Here is a 26,305-nt window from a genome sequence, read left to right on the forward strand (position 1 = left end):
TGCCGCCGTCGCCGTCGCCGTCTTTGCCGCGCCCTCGCTTCATATGCCGTCGCTACGCCCTTTCCGCTGCCGCCATGCCCTTTCTGCTGCCGCCATGCCCTTTCTGCTGCCGCCATGCCCTTTCTGCTGCCGCCATGCCCTTTCTGCTGCCGCCATGCCCTTTCTGCTGCCGCCATGCCCTTTCTGCTGCCGCCACGCGTCACATTGTCGCCATGTCCACGCCGTCGCTTGCGTAGGCATGCTCGCCCGCTTGTCAGTGCCCGTCCTGGCCCACTTCACCAACTTGCTCGCTCTTTGCTTGTTCGCCTGCCTGTCGAGGTCATGTGTAAATGCATGCCTATTTAATTCTATAGACCTCGTCAATAGAAGTGTTTGTAGCTGGAGCACGTGTCAAATCGTGCAGTAGCACGATACTCGCCTCGCACTCCTACGCTATCTGCAACAGCTTGTTACTGTACAATTATGTATTTATGTAATATATACACATGGATGGCTGCTCGACTGAAGGTATGTAGCCGGCTGCAGAGGCCGAAATCTGTTAGACAGTGAGGTGAATTAGGCATCAGTTAGGTGAGTTAGACAGGTTAGGGCAAGTTAGAGGCCGTGACGCTTTCCTGATGGACATGCATACCTTACCTTGCGCACTCGAGCCGACGTCATCGGGGACGCCCTGCCCACATTTGCGCAAGCTCACTCTGCAGTATCGGCAAAGCAGAACAGGTAGCAAAGAGATGCTCGATAGTCTTTGTGCAGTGCTGCAGAAGCGCATCGAAGACGGGTCGGCATTAGAGTCACTCAGCCTCCTGGTACACCCCGCTAAAGGCACGATCGCTCATCGCCCGCGCAATCTCGACATTATGAAACGTTTGGAAGCCATGGTCGGATCAATGCTGGTTAAGTGGATGGCCCGCGAATCTGATGACTCGCTGGATGACTGGATCGAGAGGGAAGAAGAGGAAGACGATGATTATTCTGATCTGGACGAGGACGGGGAAGTCTAGCCAGAGGGTTCAGACTCAATAGCAATCTTCATGCGACACAGATACAGCTGTCTCCCGAACATGTGTGTACCGCACAGGCGAATGTCCATAGATTTGAACGAACTTACGGGTCCGACTTACAACTTACACCAGTGGCGTAAGTGGTGCGTGAAGATGAGAGGAGCTCAGAAGATGAGGAGTGGTGACACGAAAGGATTGTCTACCTAGACGGATCTAGCGGGGGTACCCTAGTCGGTTTCACAACCCTCGCAACCCTTGCGACGTATATGTAGGCCGTACGTCGTTCCTGAAGATGCATGATGATCAATTATCTATGGGCCACAGGCTGTTATCAGTATAACGACCAGTCATTCGTGGAATTTTTTTCTAGAACTCCCCGACCAATGACAGCCTATGCAATGCGACTTTGACTCGCTCGACGTACAATCCACAAATAAGGGAGCAATGCGCATTGCAACTCTATCGTACAAATCCAAGAACCCCAAAACACGTGCGAAGGGCAGGACAAAAAGCAAAGGTACTACAATACACCGAACACAGATATAGCGATTACAAATGCTGAGAAGCGATTAGAAGTAATTTTTTTACGCTAGCGAGTCATAACGCCGTCGAAGTAGTTAGGGAGGGGAGACATTACAAAATTGCAGACTCGCTTCGGCCGGTCGTTCGGTTCGTACGTTCGTCAACCTGAGATTCGGGGCATGCGTGAAGTGTAGGAAGGGTTGCGCTTCGTGCGGAAGGGGAAGGAAGAGCAGCACCCGTCAAGACGACTTGCCGCTTATGCCGCCTGCTCGCCAGCGGGAATAACAGGCGGAACCTCTGCCACGGGGGCAGCACCCTTCTCGCCGCGGACGGCCGAGCCCGCCGCGCCATGGTCGACGAACTTGCCTGAGTGCAAGCCGAGCGCATTGTAGTCGATGCCGCGGAGGGTCCAGAGGAAGCACGCGAGGAAGACGGGGCCCGCGAGGATGTCGAGGATGCCGTACCAGATCATCTCGGACGTGACGGTGATGACGTTGCCGCCCTCCGCGCACGCCCAGCAGATCGGGTAGGTGATCAGGATGAAGGAGAAGTAGCCCGTGGCGAGGTAGTAGCCCCGGCGAACCACTCCGCCTGCGGCGAAACTGGAGGCGGGTGCGTGCCAGAGAAGCACGTACCTATGAGGCCTTCGTTAGTATCGTTGGAGAGTGGTATGTCGCAGAGCAACTTACCAGAGATAGATGAGCGCGACGCAGCCGAAGGTGTAGTAACCCCACTTGTAGGTGCTGTGCACGAGGGCGCCGACCAGACCGGAGACAACAACGACAACGGACATGAAAAGCGTCGTTACGATGTCAGAGAGCGGCAGGCCGGTGGCGAGCAGCAAACCGAGGATGATGGTGGGGAAGTTGATGAACCACTGGATGTAGCGAACATACTGGATACAAGCCACATTAGCCTAAGAGAATGAAGTGCCTTTCGAACGTCGCTTACCCAGATCTGACGAGTCTCGTCGCCGCGGAATTCAGCAGTGATGGGGGTCGCGCCGAGGTCAGAAGCCATGGAGAAGTATGCGATGCTCGACGTCGTCAAGACGATGACAGCGAGCTGGTGGAAGAGACGCGTTCCACGAGGCCTCTGTATGACGAAGTGATTAGCACTCTGCGTATCCTAAGGTAGACGCGGAGGAACCAACCATGATTGTCGCAACCGCAGCCAGAAGGGTACCAAGACCCATAATAGAGAACACTGTCCACAGCCAGTCGGAGCCATTGGTGGAGAGGTGCTCCTGAGCGTAGGGCGGGTTGAGGTTCACTGCCTGATTTCCACCTGCCATCGGTTATACTTGTCGAAGCGAGTAGAGGAGAGAGGGGTGTGCGGCGAGGGGAGGGGAGGTCGTAAAGTGTTTGTGTCGTGAGACAGTTGAGCTGAGGGCAACTGATGCTCTCCGAGGGCCTCTGGACGCACATTAAATACGCACCTGGGTCCGACGTCCCAGGCAGCCTTCCGCCGAGGTGAGGTGACGATTTCGCCCGAATGCGGACTGACGTCGGCGGCTGACGCATACCCGGCGGCGGAAGGCTAGAAGCAGAGACGTGCTCGAACGAGGAGGCCAGCGTGGGCCGAGTCAGCGAACCGCGTCTTCGAACGGTCTCGAGATCCGTCGAACGCGCCTGAGCGCTGGCTTAGTCGGACCCGGGTGAGCACGAGAACGTTCTGGTCCCCCATGACGGTTCTGCATTCCACCTGCGTCCTTCGAGGCTTTGCTGCAGTCTGCCTGCTGCTGCCAGTGCGAGCATAGCCCATACTGGGGAGCGGTGAGGGCGGGACCCGCGTACTTGCACCGTTCAGCCTGCTGTTGGCTGGAGCGAGGGGCGCGGGCCGCGGGCGCACGTGGCTGGCTCATCCGATCGCCGATGCATCGGCCGATTCGAAGGCGCGATCGGGTGCATCGCGCGCCCTCCGGTCTGATCCGCAGATTTGCATCGGGGGCCGCCGTTGACGTCAGCCACAGCCCACAGGCCTTCCCGCTCGCGCTGCCGTCGGTAGCGCGGACGCCAGGGTGCGTGATTCCAGTCAGCTACAGACGTGCGGGACCAGCCTGAGCAGGTCAGCTGGAATCACCCACCCGCGACGCCGTCGGACGTTCATCCTCTGGCGAACAGTGTCTTTGCTTCGGACATGGGGCTGCACGGTCAAGTGCGCTCTTGGAGGCGCCGGCGTGTTTGCGCCCATTGTAACGAGACCGAAAGCCGAGTAATCGAACCACCGTGTTCCGGACCCGGGTCGTAGAATCTGGCATATGCGTAACCGGAACCCGGTAGGTCGTTGGACATGCACCCCTTTGATGTTCATGTGCCCTACGTCGTACGTTGTTCGGCGATCCCTCTGAGACCTAGCCTCTGTCAGTAACACGGTCGTCGCACGCGGGACGCACACCCAACGAGACCGCTCGACTCACAAAGAAATGTGGCTGCTAGACACCCACACTGTCCGCGGGGTGCCAGGACACGACGTAGTATCCCGCATTCAATGGGTCAAACACCACCGATGTCTCGAACCTTGACGTGCAACGTGATGCGTGGAACTAGCGTCTGACAAATCAACCTCCAGCGGATATCAGCCCGAGCGATTGTGTCAGTTTCATAACTTCGAAGGCCATAGAAAGTATTTGTCAAGCGCGATGACAAAGGGCGAGCTTACAGTGCGCATCACTAGCGCGCAGATCCCCCGAAATCCGGGCAAGACTCGGAGAGGGTGGTCATGACCCACGGTCTAGGTTCTGTTGATAAACAAGGAAAGTCAAATGAGTAGCAACTCTGTTCCGTCATAGGCCATTTAAGTATATGCGGTGGACAGTGGCAACCATGACTACGCACCACGACTCCGTGAAGGCTCTTGGTACGTTTTTATATCCCCGGCTATACCCGTATTTCGCTGGCACCTTCGCGTCAGCGTCGCATATCTCACGCTAGAAGACAAGACGCTGCTTTGATACTGAGTACGCCTGCTGCAAGAAGGGAACAGGAGCAGGGAACACTAACAACCTGCTTACCAGAGCCAAGGTTGACACCGCATCCGAGTCGTACATCACGATTGCAAGCCAATCCATATGGTACTTACTCATGCACCCGGCCGTCCTCACCCAATTTTCCGTCGCCCTTGAGAAGTTGGACGGTTGATTCGTAGCTGGATAATAAGGCAAGCGTTCAGGAGAGATACGGAAGGCTGACTTGGAGGTGTATCGATTAGCAGGTCGTCGACTCGTCGGGTCCATGGCAGTGTGACATTCGAGGTGAGCGTTGCTCTTCCTGCAAAGCATATCCTGGTTCCCGGAGTTTTGACAGACCGGAACAGAGTGCCGTAAATGAGTGCAAGGACCCACAGTTAATAACATGAGTACAGAGGTCGGCGCTGATCGACGCACTGCGCCCACTGCCACGCATCCGAACACTGATGCCACAAAACGTCCAGATCGGGTAATAAAGGAATCGGATCTGGTCAGCCCCCGGCACTAGCCGGGCTTTCGACAGCGCGACCGTGCCGTTCACCAACTTACAGCATCTACTCACACTACAGCACTCACCCTGCGCTGCAGTATCAACTCTATATACACACTATTGGGACGTCTCTAATACCTGCACAGGTTGAAGGTGAAGCTTCAAACCTCGCTGTGGTTAAACGGCGCGAGTTTCTGGGGCTGCGACGATGGTCTACTAGTAGGAGGCGCAGAACATTACCACGCGTCAGCGAAGCAGGATGATGGGCGTGTTTGGGCCGTAGGTACTGTCATCTACGGTACGTGTATGGGACTCACGCCGCAGTGTATTCGTGATGCATATCACTTGTACGCCTTTCTGGTGAGCCCAAGGTCCTCCTTAGTAAGGCAGCTCTGAGTTGATATACTCACCAATTGAAGGTGCACTCGCGCTACTTTTCTCAGGCTATGGGGTTGCAGTCGTGCATCGCTCGCGCTGCATCGAATGCAGTGAGTAGTCCGACATGCGCGCGTCACCTCGGTTGCCGCCCGCCCGCTGCTCAGTGCAGTGCCTCCGCATCAGGTCGAGCTGACAGTCGCCGCCGCCAGTCAAAGTGTTACAATAGATGGTGCGCATCGTGTCTATTCTCCCCTAGAAAGACCCTGCAGAATACCATGTCGTGTCAAAGTCTGACGATCCCTCCTCGTTTTCGCGCTCGGCGTCTAGCTTGAGCGCGGTGCCACTGCTATTGAGCTTGATATCGCTCGTAGCAATGATGACTGGACACATGCACAAGGTGGACAAGCCAACACTTCTATCTGATGCGTTTCGTCAGCGATGGGACGAACCAAGGACGAACTGTGGCTTCGTTGACGCTTCTCTACGCCGCTCGCGGAGAATCGCATGCACTATCTCGCAAAGGGTGAAACCACGCGACAATGCGCGGGCGACGGTCATCGCCAGATGACACATGCCAATAAATCCTACTCGCTCCTCTTGTGGTAAGCGACTTACATTTGTTGCTGCAACTATTCATCGCGCCGGTATCGTTGTTACGACGACGCTTCGGTAGCCGGGACCTTGAAGCTGTGGCTACCACCTCCCCATGCGGCCAATGCCTTCTATCTAGCTTCTTGCCGTTCTCAATCACCGGTCGCAAGCCACTTTACTGCCAGGTAAACCTGCACTGGTGCGAGCATAACCGGCTCGTCGAAAGAGGCGCGTACGTCCCCGGTGCCGCATAGCTGATTGCTCGAAGACCATCTAGCCCTTGCCCTCCATGTCGAACAATCCACAGCTAATATACCAGCTTGACTCCGAGTAAGTGACATCTCAGCTCGTAGTTCGTGAGGCCCCGTCTGACAAATTTGTGCGCAGATTGGTCCAACAGTTCTTGTTCGCCGCTCCCTTTGGCAAGTATATCCGTATCACAATCTCAAGCTAAGATGAACTGACTTCAGTTGTCTCTCAGCCCTTTACATATACAACCGTCTCATCACGTTCGACCATGAGGTGAACCTCATCTGGAGACGACCGAGTCATCGCAGGACACCCGTCGTACCCATTCTCTACGTGCTAATGCATGTCTCAACTCCTCTGTACTTTTTGATCAACATCACTACCTGGTGGGACCTGGATTGCAAGGTGATTACTCTCATACACCCGTCAGTGCGGTTGCTCATGCCTACCCCGACAGAGGTTCGTAGTATCCGTTGGCGGACGCCATGCATGACCCATCAAAGTCTGACGAGCATATCACAGCGTATATGCGCTGAGTCTGGCGGGTGGCGCTGATACTTGCGTCATGTACTTGACATGGGGAGGTGCGTTGTATTCATTGTTCATCGGAATGCTGCAGTATGAACTGAATGATCTACTAGCGATCTCCGCCCTGCGTGTCTATGCCATCAATCCTCAAGATTGGAAGGTTCCCGCCGTGGTTTTTGCGCTATCCCTCGTCCCAGTGGCTACCAACCTGGTACGCATGGCTTGCGCGGCACCTTCAGCGCGAATGCTACTCACTAATGATGTGACCCAGCACCGAAACATCCTGATGGTTTGGGAGGTCCCGCCACCTACCTTTATTTGCACGATCACGAACCACGTCCCTGCGCGGGTGCAGAGCATGTCAGTGCAGTGTTCCAGGTCTCGCGTATTCGGAGCTTACTGATCGAGCTTTAACAGATGTATGCTGACTTGTCGTATCTCCCTCTTCATCTCGTTCGCTGACTCACTGGATTCCTCATGGCAGTCGAGATAGCCACGCGCGTCAGCACGACTGCCGTCGATGCACTCGTTCTTCTCGCGACCTGGCGTGTCACGTACGGCGTCAAGCGGATGTCCTGGCATATGCTCAAGACGGATATCCCTATCACCCTGCTTCTTATGAGAGACGGTGAGTAATTAATGCGGGGTCTGTCTCCGTCCGTTGTGAACGACGAGTGATCATGTTCGGTCGTATGCTAGGGACGTTGTATTTCGGGTGCGTCTTCAATCAATCTCTAATGCAGTGAATTGACTCTCGGTGTCTCGCGTTCAACAGCACCCTCCTCGTCCTGAATATCTTCAGCGCGGTGTGCTGGGCCAGAATACCCGTGAGTCCCCTCTCACTGGCATCTCTATCTCATCAGCTGCATACCAACCCCGACCCACGCGATCCACAGGCGATTCAGGACTTCGACAACTTCATTTACTCGTACGCACCCTCAGCGTCCGAACCGACCGCTGCCAACTCATACTTTGAACCTTCCTAGCTTCACGACCCTCCTCCTCTCCCGGCTCTTCTTCAACCTCCGTGAGGTCACTCTCCTCCAGAGCACGGGCCTCTGCGCGGACCAAGCTTCCGGCGATGCGGATGTCAGCGCACTCTCTTGGCAGCCCGCCCAGAGCGCAGATCTCTCCGATCCAGCGGGGCGCTTGTCGTCGCGTTCGACGACGCTCGGCTCGCTGGGCTCGCTTGCGCTTACGAGCGAGGTGTATGTGTCGTCGACGATGTTGGCCGAGTTTGAAGGCGGACGGTCGCGGGATCGCGCCGATACATGTAATGGATCAATTCCAGACGCGAGCTTAAGGCCAGCCTCAGGTAATAATGCCGAGGAGGGCGTCATTGGATATGTAGAAGATGGCGGATTTCGATGAGCAGACTTGAAACATGTATTATCCATACAAACCCCGCAGTGTATGCGTATGTTCGAACGTTGCCTTCGTAGCTCATTGACTCTCGGTGCGCAATCTAAGGTGGCTGAACCCTCGGAGCATGCGCCCATTCTGTCTCGCTGCACTGATCCTTGACGGATGATGCAAACATACATCAAATTAATCTCCATCACCATAAACACATAAATCCAGTCCCTGTTTCATGGTCGTACATAAACCAAAGCCGTAAATAGGAGACTGAGAAACACAGCCGGCTCTAGTACGTCGCCGGGCGACAGATCTGAGTACATGCCAGACCGTCTACTAGTCGATGACTCGATGGAACCTGCCAAAGAGCGATGATATAGTAATACAGGCAATATGGAACGAGGTAGATGGCTACGTGAGTCAGCGGCAGTAGCAGCGACGACTCGGACAGATCACTCGACCTAGGACACAGGTAGTAAGTACTAGTCATACTAACTATTTTGGGCGGCACAGCTGCCAGTGGCTGACATACCTTCAACACGCTGTGCAAGTCAACCTTCTACGGCACGTTGCTGCGTTCGTTGGTAGCACCACCAGCCTCTAGGCTGTCGAGAATGGGACTCGTCGGTGGGTGACTGGAATTTGCTGCGCGATCCGCGTCACCGCGGTGGCTCGAAAATTTGTCGCCGGAGCCTGCCATATTGTGTAGATCGACGCGAATCGCTTTGAAACACGCCTCCGTCAGGTTGAAGGGAGGCCAACCACCGCTGCTCTCCTGCTCTGCATGCCCCCTCAGCTCACCGCTGATGGTGAAATCCAAGTGCATGATCATTCTCATTGGGCTGTGGCTCTGATCGTCGTCTTGGGGGTTCTGCCGCTTGAAGTAAGAACGCAAAGCGACTTGAACCGGCTGGTGGAGGCGTGCTTCGGTTAGGAGACCCTCGAGGCACGTCAAAAATGCGCCGATGGTCCAAGCAGATTGTCTCAGCGACAGAATAGTCAAGTACTTCTGAGCATCTGTGACGATATTGTATGCGGCTTCGATGGAGGAGGCGATGTCCGCCACCAGCGTCTCGGGATTCGGGGCTATACTGTGGTCTTGTCGCAGCAGTAGGTCGTCAATGAACGACATGTCATGTGCGGTAGCATGTTCCGCGGGTTGCTCGTTACCGCGACGGAGACATGAACGGATTACCCAGCCTGTAAATTTGACAAGCACAACGCGGAGGAATACCAGTTCGCCATCTGACCAGAGCCCGGATACACGACCTCGCTCATCTAGCGAAGATGGCAAACGATTGAGGTCGGTGGTCAACCTCGCCAAGTAATAGCAGCTAGTGCGCAACACGTCTTGCCACCTCGAGATTGGCAGTTTTGAATGTCTTCGTTTCAGCTCCAGAGCGGATCCACAAATCCTGAGTACATGCCGAGTGAAACGGACGCGAGTGAGCGTACTATGCTTGGGCAGCGATACGCCAGCAGCCTGAGCAGCATCGGCACCGCCGCTGCCGGGGAGGGGCCGCGCCGTCGTCCGAGTCGCCACCCTTGACTTGAAATACGTCCTGAACGGCTGTAACATCTGTTTGGTCCACTGCTCGGGTCCCTCCGGGTTGAGCGATGGATTTCCCTTGGTGGCGATTGCTGGGCTCTGCAGCGACATGAGACTGTTCAGAAGGGCGATGTATTTGTCGAGTAGCGCGTCTCGTAGTTCTGCAGCTTCCTTCAGCTCAACTCCCAAGCTGGTAGGATTCGCCGATAGGAGTTGGTGATGATGCTCCATTTCCCACCAGATGGTATAATCGAGGAGCCCCAAGGCCGCGTAGCAGAATGATGTCTCTCCCTCGCGGTCCAGTCTGAGGAGTTCCGATAGACTGGGGGCGAGTTCGGTGGTAGATTGAACCACCGGCACAAGGAGTCCAGACAAAATCTTCGAAGTAGGCATCGACAACATCCATATACCCCAGCATATCTGACGCAGAACAGGATACCCCATGTCTGGTCGAATTGTGATCAACGTGGCCATTATATGGAGTGATCTCGATATGAACCTGCTGTCGGCTCCGGTTCGGAACCGAGACACGATGTTCAAGTTTCGACGACTCATGCCGATATAGATGATGGTGTTTACGAGTGATATGAGGTTGTCGTCAACATCAACGAGTGCGGCCAGCATGCCTGAGACACGGGCAGATAACAATTCGTCGTAGAACTGCTCCACGAGGTCGCCGACTCGTTCCTCGTGTCCGAGGTCAGCCCCGCCGGAGGCCTTGTGTATTCCAGAAGGGACCTGTCGGACGAGACGCAACCTCAGGACGTGCGAGAATAGCACGATGTCCGAGATTCCCGCTGGAGATTGTTCCTGAGGCTGGGCCATGAAGTCCATAGACTCGAACAAGCCTGATTGAGCTAGTGCGTCTTCGGGACGGAAGTTATAGGGAATGTACCGCGGGAGTCGTTGTAGTCGGATGTCCCATGGAACTGGGATCCCTCTGATATGGAATGTGATGGTACGAGCGTCATGGCCTTCGTGGTCAGCCTCCGTCAGAAGGCGCACCAAGGTCCTTCCGTAGTCAGAAACGCTGCAGCCGGATGATTGGTTCGAGAGTTGGTGTGTGAGGAGTTTAATGGCACCCGCATGGATGAACAGGGACCTGTGCCGGACCAGGGCCGGGAAAGAACAGAGCTCTTTGAGAGCCAGGCTGAGGCGTTTGTCGTCGACTCGGAGTCGTGTCCGGGGATGCCTGAGCACGATGAGAATCCGAGCCAGCGCGCGTGCATTCAAGAGAGTCGCGTTTTCCGATAGGAATTCGTCTTCTCGCAGACGGAAAATATTAGCGGGCCCTAGAGCGGTGACTTCCGGCGGCATAATTCCCTCGCTCGCGGGGAGTGCGTCTCGTAATGCAGGGATTGAACGTTTCCACCATCCTCGAAACCACGACATCACCACGACATCCCAAGCGACGTGGACAAATTGATGGTCCCCGTATTTGCGGCTCCTCCTGACCATCGCGATGACAACCCACATTTTCGCCAGGAAAGCTGGGATATGCCAGACAAAGACAGTCCAAAGAGAGCCGGCTGATGACAGGATGAGGGAGGTGAGGGATGTTTTGTATGGGCAACTCGGGCTTAGGATAGACTGGACGTGGGTCCAACAATATACGAAGGTCATGGCGCAGACTAGGACAGCCGCGAAGATGGCAACGGTGCGATCAATATACCACAAGAACGTCACGAGGCCGGCAAAGAAGAGCAAGAATGATATGTGGAGGAGGAAGGGGAGGAAGGGGAGAAGCTGCGATAATCTCCAGCTCTGAACACTGTCGTGGCAATGCTGAAGCCGTCGACCTCGCGTGCCAATGTGAGGATCATTACGGCCATCGAGGAGGTCACTGAGCCATTCTTTTGTCAAGACAGCGAGGAATGCCGTCGAAACGCTTGCCACGAGGCTGGAGAACCAGAATACATTCACCCGTACAGCCACAGTACGAGGGTTCGTACTGGACAGTACTGACGGCGAGGTTCGGAGATCAGCTGAATCGTCCGATGTCGGCTCGAGCGACTTGTATGATTCTAGGACGAATGCCGTAACCATAGCGGAGAAGAGTGTGGCCTAGGCAGAGTATGTATTTGCTGTCAACGACGGCTTCACAATAAGGCTTGAACATGCTTACGAAGAGGAGTAAAGTATTCAGGTCTTTGTCCCAGCCTTTGATGAATGCTCTGTCGCCATCCTTGAACATGTCCTCGTACAGCTTCCATGTGTCTTCTGTAAGCTGGGCGTCTAGTCAGCAGGCGGCCCACTGATGTAGCGTCAGACAAAAGTGACTCACCTCAGGCTCGGACAGGTGTCGCTGTGGGTCCGACGTAGACTTTGCCATCTGTGTTATTACGTAGAGTAAACTTTGTGTCTAATCAGCGAGCGAGCCAGCTGAAAATCACTGACTGGGTTGCGAGGCGACGTCAGTAGCTTCACCTTGAGCCACTACTTAGTGCAGCGGGTGGAGTAGCAGGGGAAAGCACGACGAGGGTACAGGGCTATGTATTATAGACTCACTCAGGTACTCCCTGAGATAGGTCCGAGGCCGGCAGATGGTCGTTGCTTCTAACTTCAAAGGTTGAAGTATCGCCAGAGGCTGGAAGGGGGCACAGCCAGCTCATATAGGAGACCACCATACTTCATCGTGATATCAACGAGGGTGTGAACATGCTGAGAGACAACGTACAACTCAACTCGTTGTTCATGGGCCTAAACTTGTGCATCAAGAGTCGTAGAAGGACGGATGGAACACAGCAGACGATGATTCATAGAATGTCATCCTGACCGTATTACATGTAACCGTTGTCGGTCGCCGTCGGCGATGAAGCATGCGTGTCGCATGTCGGAGGCATGTCAAAGTTGTCGAGCCACCGCGACGATGCTGTGTTTGGACCTATAGGGATGACTGACTTCCTGTCGTGGAAGACCATCAGTATGTAACGGTGGACACACTCACCAATAAGGTTCGCATGCGCATCCCTCGCATGCTCGGCGTGGTTAGCCAATTTGCATTTCTGTATTGTGCCTATGCATTGAGTCGGCCTACTTCCTGCTGGCAATGAAGTTATGAACGCTGTCATCGGTTCTCCAAGACCCAATAACACGGTTCGTTGCCCTTGCATATTACAGTAATGACATATGTACTTCCCAATATGTCAGCCTGAGCGTGGTCCAATCATGATGGTATTCGGACGACACCAGTGGGCAAATCTGGGATAAATCAATGCACACGGTCGGCACCGAATACGCACAGTCTCACTTGTTTTCGGATAGTCTCCCCTGGGCAGACCTTAAAAGAAGACCTCTCGGATGGTGAGGAGGGCGGTCCTGGGCGGTCTTGCGACAGCAAGGTTAGGGCCAGAATTCGGGTGTGAGAATTTCCGGGGTTGTTGGCCTTGTTTGTTCCCCTTTCAAACAACGGTCCTCGGCCTCACAGGACTCGGAGAAGGAGAGTTTCGCGGCTACTTTCGCCCAGGTTTCGCCCAAATCTCGCAGCCGCATCAACCAGCCGTTGTTTTGCGGAAGACTCCGCTCCTTGTCGCATAAGTAGGAACACTGAGATTGTAAGTTTGATTTCTCGAGATTCAAGACTCGTTAGGAAACGTCTAGAGCACTATACCTATATACCCTCGTGCGAATAAATTGAACAACACCACTGTCAGTGCAAGCGTTTGGAGCTGATTGTATCATATTCCCAGACGCACGCGACTGCGCCATCCTCATGGCTGTTGTCGTTTGACATGAGCCAAAAAGCGTCTCAGCCTATCCGTGGAGAGTACGTCGCGCACATATCGAACCGTGACATCTGTTCCTGTAGTGTGAGCCACTGAGCGAATGATGTAGTGATGAATGACACAGTACAACGAAATAACACGAGTGAATAAATACATTGATGCTCCGAACTGTCCAGTATCTTGTGCACCTGAGCATGTGGGGCATCGTTTATGACGGTACCGGTGTCGGTGGGACCGACAACGGCTGCATCGATGGCTTTGACTGCGCCATGTGGGCCGGCATGGGCTCAGGAAGAACTTCCCCAAGAAATCCTGGGAGGAACCGTTGAATGCGCTCGAAGGTCGCGTCCCAGAGTTCCTTCTGACGCTCATTGCGTGTATCTGGGTTTGCAGGCTGGACCAACAATCCCGTCGCATTCATCACCAGGACAACATTCTTGAGAGATTCGGGGATCGCTTCATACTGCCAATGATGGGCTGTATCAACGACTCCTGCATCTGAGACAATGAGTGAGCCTACGTACCAGTTGGTCCCGCCGGTCGACGTGCATTAGTCGATCAAGTAAATCTAAGACTTGCATCCACAGCGCCTTGACATCTGCGCTTTGTCCCTCCCGCGCTTCCAGATGCATGAAGGATTTGCACAGCAGGGCACTGGCCCTCAACCGCGTTTCAGGGAGACTCATGGGATCACGCATGAGTACTTGAGGTTTAAGTAGTTCCTCCAGAAGCGGAAACACTACCCTCCGGAAGAGCTCCTCCACCTGCGCGTGGTTCGATGTATCCAGAGGAAGGAACGGTCCAAGTACGACGCGTTGCAAGTGAACCAACGCCGTATGTCGAATCTCGCGCGAGACATTGATAGAGTGCCGACCCAGACAGGCAACTAATGGCATCGCATGTTGACTCCATACTACAATGGAAGCATGTGTTAGGGAGAGCTGCCAAACAAAAGCGGAAACTGACTTTGATCCTGCGGTACGCCCGTCTCCGCGAAGCGATTCCAGAACTTCTTCATCTCAGCCAGTATGTCAATCGCCTTCCGACCTCGCTCGACAATAGGCGAACTGCGGTGTGTCACGATCAGGAAGTGGTTCATCACATAGCGTGTGCGGGTCACCTACTTCGATGCATTGAGCGCCTGATTGCGCCGACCCTGCTGTTGAGCTTCGACTGCCATGCTTGCTGCCGTCATGAACTCATCCAGCACGGCGACCAGGCCAGGGAAATTATCGCCCGTCACATATTGCTCCGGTCCATCACCCGCCAGTGCACTGACCAACTCGAACGCCTGTCGTGCGGCCTCGGGATTGCCCAATGTTGATCGCAGAAGCGCGAAGACAAGGTTCCATTCCGTCGAGGAGCGGACAATGTCTTGGTGCGTGCGTGCGATGCGGATGAGACCCACAACGACCTGTTCGGCGACAGATGTCGCAATCTGGGCAGGCAGACCAGCAAGAAGATCGAAGGAGACGAAGACTTGGTCACGTAAGGACGGCTGCCAGGAACATTAATAGACCACTTTGGAAGATGGCAATGCACTAACCTTTGCGGCCAGAATGAAGCAAAGCCTAAGTAATCCGACCACCGCACGCTCCATGAGTAGGATGCTGTACTGCAACGGGGTGGATAGCAATGCAGACAGATGCTCGAAAATGACTGGCCTACGCAGCGTCAGGTTACGGATGAACGTAACCATGGCATGAGACGTACCACAGCTCCTCGATATGTTGCGACGTTTGACATGCGATGCTTACCATGGTCTCCAGCAGGAATATGGACGCAGGGTCATATGGGAGTGAATAAGGACCTTCCTGATATGTACCTCCTGCAGGTATTTCATCTGCCTCTTGCTTCAAGCGAGCCACAGTACGTTCATGCGCGAGAGCCTCCAGCGCACGTATCGCAGCAACAAGCGCCTCAACGTCCAGCTGTCTGTGATGACATCACATCAGCGGAGGCAACACAACACAAACGCAATGCTGCTCACAGAATCTGGCTGTACAGTTCATCGAGTCGACAACTCGTGATACAATCAATGGTAGACAACGTGTTCTCCACGTCGGCATCATTCGCATCCGGCACGAGCGCTTCTGCGCTCGAGCTGTAAGGCGTCATGAGATAGGACGATAACGCAGAAAGCAGGCCGTCAGAGCGTGGTGGTTGACGTGCGGGCTGAGAACGACGTAGGGGGATGATGGACACGCCTCCGAGGAAGTCTTCCATTTGGAGCATGCGAGTTGGCAAGAGGGAGTGGATGAACAGCGTCTGGAACATCTCAAAAATCTGCCGCATGTCCGGTGTCAATGTGGTCCACGGCTGCAACCTTGCAGACATACCTGGGTCCAGCCTTCTCGTAAGGCATTCCCATTCCCATTCACGATGTTGAACAGCACGACCGCGGCAAGCTGTCCCTTGAGGTTCGTCCCAAACTTCACTGACAGTGACGATACGGTCACGCTTTGTCCGTCGACCTCGACAGCCGGCCAGTTGGGCACTTGTGACGACGGTAGCTCAGAGACGAGACCTGTCGCCTGCGACAGCTGCACGACGACGTAGTCGAAGACGTCCGCCATGCCGAAGTGTCTAGCGAGAGTGGCGCATTGTCGGAATCCAGTGATGGCACGCTCAATGATGTAGTCGTCGTCGAAAGTAATGAACGCATATGCGATGGCTGACACAACAGGCTTCCAGACTGTCTTGAACATATCGACGTCGAAAATGGAGTTGTTGCACGTCATGAGCTCCCCTGATATCGGACAGGTAAGTTTCGACAGTACATGAGTTACAGCATCACTCGCCTGCTTGCCGCGAACGGGCAAAGAGTTCTTTCCACGCGTACTCAAAACCCGCCTGACCAGTGTGCTCTTCAGGCATGATGATCTCCCGCTTTCGGATAGAGTCATAGGTGTTTTGCTTGAATACAAGTCAGTTACAGTTCAGGGTGGTCAACATGGCAAGAAACACACAAGGTACTCCGGCGAGAAGTCTGAACCATCATTGACACCCTTCAAGTTGCGCTTGTAATCATCGATTGTCATTCGTTTCTGCAGTCATATTAGCACCAAACCTGATGCGGGTCAAGGTCTCTTACTCTGATCTGGGGACTGTGCAGATCCGTATTCAGCATGATAATCGAATACGCGAGGACGTATACTGCGTCCTGCGACTTAGTCTCGGCTGATAGATGTCAATACCCTTCGTTCGCACAACACACGAGATACGCACCAGCGCCAGTGGCGAAGTAAACCTCTGCGAATGTCTCCGTAATTCGATTGATCTGCTGAGATTCGCCCGGCAATCGGAAGGTTTCGAGCAGCTCCCGCATAGCATCTGCGACGGATTTCTGCATGTAGCGATGAGGCCGCTACACGGAAAAAGAGCATATATAGGAACCCACGTCTTTGAAGTCGAACAAGCCCATGAATGCCTTCAAGACGTCGATGTTATCTGGCCTGCTCAGGAAGTCACCCAAAAGCCGCTTGTCCATTCTGGCGGAGTTCTTCAGGAACTTCGCGAGGCTGAGAGGTCGTGGCTCATTCGGATCCGTGTAAATCAGTTTATTCTCTTCCAAGAACGATATGCCCGTCTTTGGCTTCGTGTTGAAGCGCGCTGTGCCCGTGAGTACAAGTTTCTTGCGCGACTTGGTGTGCTGGAGATCTTCAGGTGAGACGAAGTGCTAAAGGAAACAGAGATCAGCGTTAGTTCGTCATCGTATGACATAGCCTCACAGATGGCCATGGTTCACTATGCTGTAAGGATGCATACATGAGTTGTGCGGACCATGAGCAAGTAGACGAGGGTACCGACACCTTCAGCTCGAGACGCCATATGGTTCACAAATCCGAGGACGATATCCAGACACAGATCTTGCGCATTTCGCTGGTTGACTTCACGCCCGCCCAAAGCTTCCACGGGGTAAATGCCCTACAGACGGTCAGAACTGGGGCCAATGCGGTATGTCATCTCACCAACCTTCGTCGCAAACTCGGTGACACGCTCGAACATGTTCTCACAGTTCATGTCGCAGTCGTAGTTAATGTATAGGTCGACCATAAAGCTCGGATGCCGTGAGATCAAGCAAAGCGTCTCCAGCAAGAGCTCGCGAGTGTCGCCCTTGGCCGGCGCAACGAGCAACCTGGGCGTAGGCGGTGGCTTCTCCGCATCCGCGTCCAGATGTGGTGGAATAGGCGTCGACTGGCCCTTAGCAGGCGGCGGCGGAGCTAATCTGTCGACGGAGAACGCCAAGAACAATTCTTGTTGTAGCTTCAGCTTGGGACGCATGATCTCGAACATGGTGGCAATGGCACGCAAAGCTGCTTGCAACACGCCGAAGTTGTCTGAGCGGGCAAGCTGAAAGAGGAACTTGCATCCTTGGTCCACGATGAGTGCCGTAATCGAAGGGAATGCACAAAGATGCGATCCTGAGGCTTCGAGCGCGACATTGAGGATACGCAGAGCGGTTAAGCGGATGGAGTCTGTATGCAAGGGGTCGTTGGGGTCAAGGACATTGATGACCACTCGAAGGAGCTCTACGATGGAGGCTAGTCCATCTGTGGGACGTGTTTAGTTGACTACGCGCGAAGTCTAATTCCGTACGCACATCGTGGTAGACCATCTGTAGGGCGTGGTGTCCGCAGGGTCTCCGCATCTCCATCAGCTCCGGCACTCGAGGAGGGTATGTCTTGAGTGGAAGCCTTGACGTTCATCTTGCCTTCCTGTTCTTCCACGTCATAGCCATTATCCGCAAGTTTTGCCTCCTCGGCGACAGGGTCCAAGACATGCAACTCGGAGCATACAGTTCGCACGAGTGCATGCATGGTAGCCTCTGCTGACCGACGTAGGATCTCTTGGCGCGAGATTGAGCACAGCAACTGATTCTCTGAAACTGCCACGTACCACTGAGTCGCATTTGGCAACACGTCGTCAATACTGTCTCCAGCATCTCGCATACTTCCACGTCTCCCAACAGGTCCCCGACCGGTCCGCAGAGTGCGTCATGGATGACAGTCATAATCTTGAGCAATACAACTTCGTCGCCGGAAGAGTCGCTCGTCTCAAACTTGCAGCGCGAGATTGCGTTGCTCAGTTCTGACAAAGCAGAAGATAGAGACAAGGCATCTGGATGAATGAGACCGCAGACAAAGAAGTTATGCAGTGAAGTGAGGGCCATGGAAGTGATAGGCCCAGTCGACAACGGCGAGCGGATGATCGCGCAGAAAGGGGAGAGAATGGTAGGAAGGGGCAGATCAGCTACAGCTGTAACATTTCACCTCAGTGCGTCTGCATATCCGGACGAAGCAATGCCGTACCTTCTACGTCCTTCAACAACCGCTTCAGATCCTGAAAGCCAGCCATGAGGTCCTGCTCGGTGCTCCCGCGCTTCATCGATTGGTTTGCTGACTCTTGTCTGATACGTCTGAGTCCGAGGCTGCTCGCAAGCGCGGATTCGCGAGTGCTAAACGAGTGGGTTGACAGTGCCCATCTCGAGTTCTTGCGCATGACAGACGTCACGGCGAGGATTTCCGAGAGGACGAGGTGCTTCGTCGAAACGGCGTTGCTGCCTGAGTTCAAAGCAGAGAATTCCATGGTGTAATGAGCGAAGACCCCCGAGATGGAGGAGGAGGTGATAGAACGCGTCGCGGGCTGCAGGCGCGTATAACGTGTCGGTCCTAAAGAGGCAACTGCTGAGGTGGATGTTTGGATCAGAGGCCCTTGCCAAACAAACCGTCACCAATTAGGGATTGCCGATGCCACAACTCGCCCGCACCGCGGGCAAACCAGGTTTTTCGGGCTCCGAAAATGCTAATAACATCGCTCCTCTATGGGAACCTTTTCGGAGAGCTTGACTGACTCCGAAAATGCTCCTACATTTCTCATGTTCGTAAGTTAGCATGTTCGCCGAAAATGTTGGAGCAAACGACCGTACGTCGTCCTCGCCGGCTCTCCGGCTTTGCTATACCCGCCGTTCATCCGCCATGTTACTTACTCCTTACACTCATTTACTTAACGCGCTGATGCGCTGTTCCGTTCGCTCCGTCCCGCCGTGCCCGCCGTCCGTACCCGAACGTTCATTACTATATATGAACATCGATCGTGCCTCTCGTTCCTTGTACCTATTTGTCCGCTCGCTCACTTATACCTGTGCCCTCGCGTCCGTCGCCCTCAGTCTTGCTTGCTACGAGCACGAGAACTGAGGGTGAGTTGATCTTCTGTCTATCCCTCCCGTACACAGTAACTTACCTACTTCGTAGCCGTCGTCTTGCTGTGTACAGGTATGCATTGAATATATTAGTCTTGCTTGCTACGAGCACGAGAACTGAGGCCGTCGTCTTGCTGTGTACAGCCTAACGACCCGTGCTCGATCCCTGAAGTTCCGTTAGGTTATGAGCCCTGCGCTATAGCCAAGGAAGACTCACCAATCGAATTGCCTCGCCCGTCCACTCTTTCCCAACCCGTCGTTAGCCCGTTGCCGCCGCTATGACGAGTTCGTCACTCGCCGACTACAGCTCAGCTTTTGAGAAGCTTGATGCTGTAGGGAAGAACTGGATTACCTTTCGCCAGCGTTTCCAGATCGCTGTGCGCCAGAAGGAAGTATGGGGCCACCTCGATGGGACGTCACAGCGCCCGACACCTGCCGACCCCGCGAACATCACACCTGCCGAGCAGCCAATCATCGCAGCCTGGGAGAAGAAGGAGTCGTTAGCGATGTACCTCCTCACCCAGAAGCTGCCGGACATTACCTTTACGAAGCACGCTAGGAAGGAGACGGCCGCTGCCATCTGGGCTGCCATCGTCCAGGAGTTCTCCCAGAAGTCAATGTTGCTGCGCGCGAACCTTCGCACGCAGTTCCTGAACATGCGCGCCACACCTGGAGCAAACCTCCATGCCGAGCTTGATCGCCTGCGCGTCAAGTACGAGGAACTCCTGACGAACGACATCACTGTCAGTGAAGCCGAGTACGCTTCGCTGGTGATCAACTTCCTGCCCGACGAGCTGGCGACTTTCGTCTCGCAAGTCTCCGCAACTGCGAAGCTCGCGCGTCGCTTCCAGGTCGTACCCCTTACCCCGCTAATCCCGGACCAACCAACCGAAGAAGTACCTGCCCTCGATGCGGAAGCCTTGATGGAGATCGCACTCGAGGAGTGGGACCGCCGGCACAGCGGCAAGCTGAAGGCGAAGCCGAAGGACACTGGCGTGGCAGCCAGCGTCATGTCGACGGAGAAGCCGAAGGGGCATGGGCGCCGTGGGCCCCAGAAGCCTGTGGGCGTATGCTGGAACTGCGGAGGGAAAGGTCATCGTCAGGATCACATCTGGAAAGTGCCAGGTTACTATATAACACTACATAGGGCGTGTAGGACACGGTAGAGCGCTAGGTAGGGTATGCTTTATGTAGAACTGTGTAATAGATGTGTGCTACAGAACAGTCGTAGTGTAGGGCATGTACGCACTGTAGCATAGTGACGTCGGTGTAGTGGCTTGCGCCGCCTATGCTTTAGTCAGCGTCTCATGCCATTTATGGTCTTTCATTGGTGCTGACTCAATATGGCGACTGCGCCTGCAGGCTGGGAGTGAACGAATTAACATATATTATTATGCGACACTTCTCATGGCCGATCTAGTGTAATCTAAAAGGTAGCTGTAACGTCCCGTTCTATATGCTCAGCGTGTCTATGCTTCGAATTGCGAGAAATCATAATACTCCGCGCGAACATTGTTGGCCTCGCCGTCTTCATCCAGTTGATCCACGTCGCCACCTGCGGCTCTGATGCTACTCATGATCATGAGTAAACTTAAATGATACTCGACATGTCAACACGTACCGGAGTGAGCGGATTAAGTCTTCCTGCATGCGGACGTCAGCCTTCGACAGGTTACTTGAGTATCTCTCCCACTCGACGAGCCACGCCAGATGCTTTGCATATATACCAGAATACGGATTCTCTCGGAATTCTAATTCCTTGAGAGATCCTGTCTTCCATTCGTCAATCACACATTCAACCTGACAATCCATGCAGATGAATATGCTGAGTCATTAATGATACACGATAGAATGTAGACACGTACCGTCGTCAACAACTGGGCTATCAGAACCTGCATGTGCTTCCCCGGCGTGAAGTATTGCTTGTAGCGATAACCGTCTCCCTTTGTGTCCGCAAACCACTTGCACGTTTTCGCCAGTATATCAGCAAATATAGGGTTACGGCATGCAGTGGTTGGATTGCGAGGATCCTAGTACAAGAATCAGTTGAGGAATACTAAGAGTACGATGAACGGCTTGACTCAACGATGTGTGAGAACGGCCGGTTGTTACCAGCCTTCAGACATGCTACAAGCTCCCGGTTGTGTGCTTGGATTGCCTCTGAGCGGCCATCTTTGAAACCATACTGTGCAGCAAGCAACCCACGAGCTACTGTCTTCATCGCACCGCGTAATTGCGTAATGCGATCCTTGATCTGTCAGATTCATATAAGTGATTATTGCAGCGCGCAAGCAACGAATATTGCTTACTAAGCCGCGGCTTGTGGTATCTGGTTGCAGCTCGTCAAGATCATACTGGAGCTCAACACACGCGACCTCCCAAGCATCGTCAGCATATTCATCGGCTTCAGTCCAGGAGACCCAAGGGTCTTCTGTAATAAACAATAGCTTAAAATGGTTATAGGCCAATTTTGTAACCTTCCGACGCGTGTCGGTCAACGTGCGAAGACTACGGCTTTTGCGATCTCGTTTGCGAGATGGCTGTTCACTGTCAGACTCGGGATCAGCACCTTGACTGCTGTTCCGCGCTCGTGTCCCAAGCACAACATCCTACCGGAAAGTCGAGTTTGTCAGCGGAGATTATGCAATGAAGTGCCGTGGCATTGATAGCTCACCTGCGCTGACCCCGGGTCAGGTCCAGGCGAGCTCGCACGCTGTCAAACACGAGCGTTCAACCGTTCATCAGTCAGCGCTCAGAGATAGAGCTTGGGATACTACACACCTCAGAGCGGTGTGGGGTCTGCGGACCACCTCCAGGCATCACAGCTGCGGCGGCCTGAGGCGTGTCAATGCGGCGATGCGGCGCCGCAATCGGTACAATCAGAGGTCGAACCGCTGAATTGGATGGAGCTTCGCGCCGTGCTGCAGTAGTAGTTCGTGCTGCACGGAGCCTCACCGGAGTGGAGGAGATCTGTATAGAGGTTTGTGTCACATGACAACCGCAACATGAAAACGACGGTCGAGACGTGCCATCTGCATTCCACGCGGAACATCTTGATCAAGAAGAGCACTGTCAGCATCGTGCGAGTGCTCCTGAGGCTCTGTGAAGGCAATGATGGTATCGTCACCCAGATCTAGATAGAGATCATGAGCTGGAAGTGACTTACCGTCGTTATTGACAGCAGCAATGGCCGCTGAATTGGACTCCAAGGACGTCATGGTGCCAGGTACCAGAGCGTCTGGGATAGATGCAGGCAAGCGTGTCTGACAAAGCGGTGTCTCGATGCGAGCCTGCTGAGCTCCATGCAGAGCATTCACACCTGGAGATTGAGGCCCGGGCATGATACCCCGCAGTTCGTCTAAGAGAGATAGAGTTTTGGAAACTGAGTCTTGCTCCAGTTCTGAATGATAGGTAGGTTCATCTAGATAACCGTTCTGAACTCCCTGACCACCCCACATCGGTGCAGAAGGGTTCATGTACCCGGGAATAAAATTGAAAGCGTCAGGTCCCGGTATTGGAGGCAGAGCAGGTAGTCCCAGGTCCATGCTGCTATATGCAATGAGAGCGGACTATTGAAGACGGAGAACGCGAAGCTCACAAGTTTGACCAGTCAAACGTACCTGTAGGACCTTGCCCGAGCTGAGGCATAGGTCCTATCGGAAATTCAGGCTGTAGACCCGGATCACCACCTGTGCTGTGGGAAGCCGGCCCGTCTCCAAACATCTGTGACGTGGACATAGAGACTTGCTGGGCCTCAGGCTGTCTGTCGGATGCGGCAGGTGAAGTAGCATGCGGTGGATGCAGCTGATTTGATTGCTTCGCCCGTTGACCCTCGCGGCGCGCTCGTGATACAGCGATTTGAGTTTCTGTGATATGGATATTACTACCAAAACCCAACGGTGGGCGCAAAGGGCATACGTACGGTACTCTTCCATGCGTTCTGTCGGTCGTGACCTCCGATGTCCCCTGCCAGCTGGCGCCGGTGGTTCTTGAGCAGTGAATTGAGAGGCTGACGATCTTGGGGCCATGATGAGTTCAGGCTTGGTTGGCCGCCCGTGCTCACGTTGACTCAGAGACGTGTCGTGTGGAAGGAGGCCTGCAAGTCACGGTTACAACAATCAAAACCAAACAGCGGGATGATGCGCCGGCACGCCCTGAGATGCACAGTCCCTGTACTGATGGCTAGTTGTGAGTACTAGCGTGATTGCTGTACGCTCTATACACACCCACACTCCACGTCGTCTCTCTTCCACTCACAAAGATGGCAATCTGTGTGTACTGCCGACAAACATTCAAGAGCCAGACGGCCGTGGCGCAGCATCAAGCACAGCCTAATCTGGTGACCAGATGCCAGCAAAAGCGAGATGAACGCCTCGCAGATCTCTGGAAGCAGCGCGGAAGGCTTCGTCGCGAAAGAGAAGCTGAGTCTGCGAGCAGCACCTCAGCTCAGACCGAAAAGTCGGATGTGATTGACACTCACCTTCCACTATCCGAGTCCGATTTGCCGGCAGGTCCTGCTACACCAGCGCCAGCGCCAGGCCCGAGTACAGTGCCAGGTGCCCTGTTTGACCAAGACGCTTCTCCCCCTCTGTCGACTCATCAGCATACACATACAACGATCGAAGACGTACCAGATGAGGACGACACACCTCACGTCTACCCCCAGGCACAGTACCGTCAGGACTTTCCGGCACAAAAGCACGCTGGTCAATCGTTTGGCGAGTCGCCGACGACGTTTGAGAAGATTCGCAATGAACGCATCCGTGACGAGCAAGTCCTAACGGGAGATCAGGTCTATGGTCCTTTCGTAGATGAAGACGAGTGGGAGCTGGCGAAGTGGCTTATCAAGAATGTCGGTCATAACCAGGCCGAGAACTTTCTAAAGCTTCCTATTGTGCGTTGAACGTTTTGGAGCCTGAGTGCATCGTCAATATCTTGTATACTGACCAATGAGTTTGTCATCTGCAGATAAAGAATCGTGTTCAACCCACCTACCACAATAAGGATCGACTTCTTCAGAACGTCGACTCTCTTCCGAAGGGAGTCGACTGGCAGTGCGAGCTCGTTGAACTGACTGGAGATATCAAGAACATCAATGGCGAGACGATGAAAGAGATGGTTGAGTTCTGGCACCGGGACCCGCTCGATTGCATCCGTGAGCTTATCGGAAACCCGTCCTTTCGCAACCTCATCCGATACGCGCCGGAACGTCAATTCCTGGATAAGGATGGAGCAACAAGGGCGATCAGCGAGATGTGGACTGCTGACTGGTGGTGGGACTTACAGGTATGTAGCAGTACGCGTACGCTGCCTCTTACTATGCACGTCGTCGGGTGTCAATACTGCCAGCCAGATTGTTGACAAACTGTTTCACAGAGTCTACTTCCGACAGGTGCAACCATTGCACCTATCATCCTGTCGTCTGACAAGACGAGGCTGTCACAACATCGGGGAGATAAGAGCGCGTGGCCGGTGTACTTGACCATCGGGAACATCGCGAAGGACGTTCGCCGTGAAGCATCATCGCATGCTACGGTGCTCGTAGGCTACCTTCCAGTGGCAAAACTCGACTGTTTCACCGACAAATCCCGCCCTGCAGCGAAGTACCGTCTGTTTCACTACTGCATGCGGACAATGCTGGCATCCGTTGCACAGGCTGGGCGTTCTGGCGTCAAGATGACTTGCGCAGACCGTCAGGATCGCTCGGTTTGGCCGATTGTCGCTGCCTACGTGGCCGATTATCCCAGGCGTAACGGTCATGTTGATACATAAATACCCTGTAGTTGTAGTGCAGGACTCATGCACAAACACTGTAACTGACAGGCCGGCAGTTGATGCATAAATCATACATTGCACGGCAGGCTCTGATACATCAGAAAGACCCGCAATGTATGAACGATACATCGCGCGACGCGCTTAATGTATGAATTATACATCGCGCTGCATGCTTCGGCGATGCATGAGCATATCCGGCTACGTATCCATTATATATGATGCATGCACTTGATGTATGAGTGCACGCCTGGCTACATATCCTTTATACATCGCCCTGTAGATACCTCATGCATGAGAGTATCACACATGTGATAGACCCCATTTCTCGGCAGCAGCAGGCGGTACGCTCCGCCGGGTCCTCGACGGTAGGTTGGGCTTCGGGGCACCGCGTCCCGCAGCTTCCTAATCGGGCCACTACGCCCAGCGCTACCAGGGCTTCCATAATGGGCGGCCGTCCCACTGGCCCATCGTCACTCGATCGTGGCTGTTAGAAACTCATGCACGTGCGGCTTCCTTCTAGCCGGCGCTCACTGGCAGTGTGGAGGTAACCGCCTACGTTGCTCGCGTCAAAGGTTCAAACATATATTGAACCTATGTAACGGCTGTTCATACCGCTCATCCCTAGCTTCTCTTCAACGAGCCATTTCTAGGCAGGCTGCAAACTTAGGCAACGTTGAACGAGGGCCGAGGAACCTGCTAGGCTAAGGGTAGGGACACGCGTACAGCGCTTAGCGCGCTGTGTGACCGTGGGATATTGGGCCGTATCATCATCGCCTCTAAGTCCTCACTTACAGCTTGCTCGCAGCGCTCGACTGTAGGTACCCTCCTCCTCTCCTCCTTCCCCTCCTTGGCGCCATCGTCATGCTATAGACCAAGGGATTCCGTCCACTCTTCCCTCTCTTCCTCCTGGCACCCTTAGGTTCGATACAAAACGACGTAGCCACACACATGTCGCGCCCACTGGCACAACT

General features: G+C 54.2%; 6 protein-coding genes across 6 annotated transcripts; 2 read left to right on the plus strand and 4 right to left on the minus strand.

Annotated features, from left to right (window-relative positions):
• Nucleotides 1–1,779: 1,779 nt before the first annotated feature.
• C8Q71DRAFT_718610 (heat shock protein 30) lies at nucleotides 1,780–2,817 on the minus strand (the record flags this gene model as incomplete). The annotated part of the gene is made up of 4 exons (XM_047921241.1): nucleotides 1,780–2,158; nucleotides 2,213–2,418; nucleotides 2,475–2,618; nucleotides 2,677–2,817. The coding sequence occupies 4 exons, from the start codon at nucleotides 2,815–2,817 to the stop codon at nucleotides 1,780–1,782; spliced, it is 870 nt and encodes a 289-aa protein (XP_047772675.1).
• Nucleotides 2,818–6,239: 3,422 nt separating this feature from the next.
• C8Q71DRAFT_863495 (uncharacterized protein) lies at nucleotides 6,240–8,098 on the plus strand (the record flags this gene model as incomplete). Its single annotated transcript, XM_047928174.1, has 12 exons — nucleotides 6,240–6,280; nucleotides 6,338–6,376; nucleotides 6,421–6,624; nucleotides 6,722–6,783; nucleotides 6,841–6,938; nucleotides 6,999–7,087; nucleotides 7,145–7,161; nucleotides 7,212–7,355; nucleotides 7,427–7,442; nucleotides 7,503–7,533; nucleotides 7,591–7,655; nucleotides 7,714–8,098. The coding sequence occupies 12 exons, from the start codon at nucleotides 6,240–6,242 to the stop codon at nucleotides 8,096–8,098; spliced, it is 1,191 nt and encodes a 396-aa protein (XP_047772676.1).
• A 544-nt stretch (nucleotides 8,099–8,642) lies between these two features.
• On the minus strand, nucleotides 8,643–11,964 carry C8Q71DRAFT_728268 (uncharacterized protein; the record flags this gene model as incomplete). Its single annotated transcript, XM_047921937.1, has 4 exons — nucleotides 8,643–9,283; nucleotides 9,539–11,696; nucleotides 11,758–11,859; nucleotides 11,917–11,964. 4 exons carry the CDS (start codon nucleotides 11,962–11,964, stop codon nucleotides 8,643–8,645), a joined length of 2,949 nt encoding a protein of 982 aa, XP_047772677.1.
• Nucleotides 11,965–13,215: 1,251 nt separating this feature from the next.
• C8Q71DRAFT_825150 (uncharacterized protein) lies at nucleotides 13,216–19,026 on the minus strand. The gene is made up of 19 exons (XM_047926274.1): nucleotides 18,670–19,026; nucleotides 18,257–18,616; nucleotides 17,961–18,206; nucleotides 17,333–17,910; nucleotides 17,168–17,284; nucleotides 17,089–17,109; nucleotides 16,758–17,036; nucleotides 16,586–16,703; nucleotides 16,452–16,537; nucleotides 16,327–16,404; nucleotides 16,159–16,273; nucleotides 15,697–16,106; nucleotides 15,348–15,643; nucleotides 15,071–15,292; nucleotides 14,904–15,021; nucleotides 14,482–14,855; nucleotides 14,324–14,424; nucleotides 13,882–14,270; nucleotides 13,216–13,820 (listed from the first exon to the last, which is right to left on the minus strand). Exons 1-19 carry the CDS (start codon nucleotides 18,944–18,946, stop codon nucleotides 13,566–13,568), a joined length of 4,440 nt encoding a protein of 1,479 aa, XP_047772678.1. The 5' UTR covers nucleotides 18,947–19,026; the 3' UTR covers nucleotides 13,216–13,565.
• Nucleotides 19,027–21,128: 2,102 nt separating this feature from the next.
• On the minus strand, nucleotides 21,129–22,135 carry C8Q71DRAFT_718624 (uncharacterized protein; the record flags this gene model as incomplete). Its single annotated transcript, XM_047921242.1, has 4 exons — nucleotides 21,129–21,359; nucleotides 21,425–21,589; nucleotides 21,646–21,813; nucleotides 21,869–22,135. Coding segments are annotated over 4 exons (831 nt in total), but the record flags the coding sequence as incomplete, so codon positions are not given.
• A 2,117-nt stretch (nucleotides 22,136–24,252) lies between these two features.
• C8Q71DRAFT_695527 (uncharacterized protein) lies at nucleotides 24,253–25,268 on the plus strand (the record flags this gene model as incomplete). The annotated part of the gene is made up of 3 exons (XM_047919910.1): nucleotides 24,253–24,453; nucleotides 24,528–24,845; nucleotides 24,936–25,268. Coding segments are annotated over 3 exons (852 nt in total), but the record flags the coding sequence as incomplete, so codon positions are not given.
• Nucleotides 25,269–26,305: the final 1,037 nt, after the last annotated feature.

The sequence above is a fragment of the Rhodofomes roseus genome (assembly GCF_022264815.1).
Source record: "Rhodofomes roseus strain CIRM-BRFM 1785 chromosome Unknown C8Q71scaffold_42, whole genome shotgun sequence".
Classification (NCBI taxonomy): Eukaryota; Fungi; Basidiomycota; class Agaricomycetes; order Polyporales; family Fomitopsidaceae; genus Rhodofomes; species Rhodofomes roseus.

Bases quoted from the DNA above. Each gene is read 5' to 3' on its own strand.
- C8Q71DRAFT_825150 (XM_047926274.1), bottom strand. From the start codon at position 18,946: ATGGAATTCTCTGCTTTGAACTCAGGCAGCAACGCCGTTTCGACGAAG. The intron at 18,207-18,256 runs GTACGTGGCAGT...TCTCGCGCCAAG, and splicing joins TTGCCAAATGCGACTCAGTG to AGATCCTACGTCGGTCAGCA. The intron at 13,821-13,881 runs GTACGTAGGCTC...CATCATTGGCAG, and splicing joins TCGACCGGCGGGACCAACTG to TATGAAGCGATCCCCGAATC.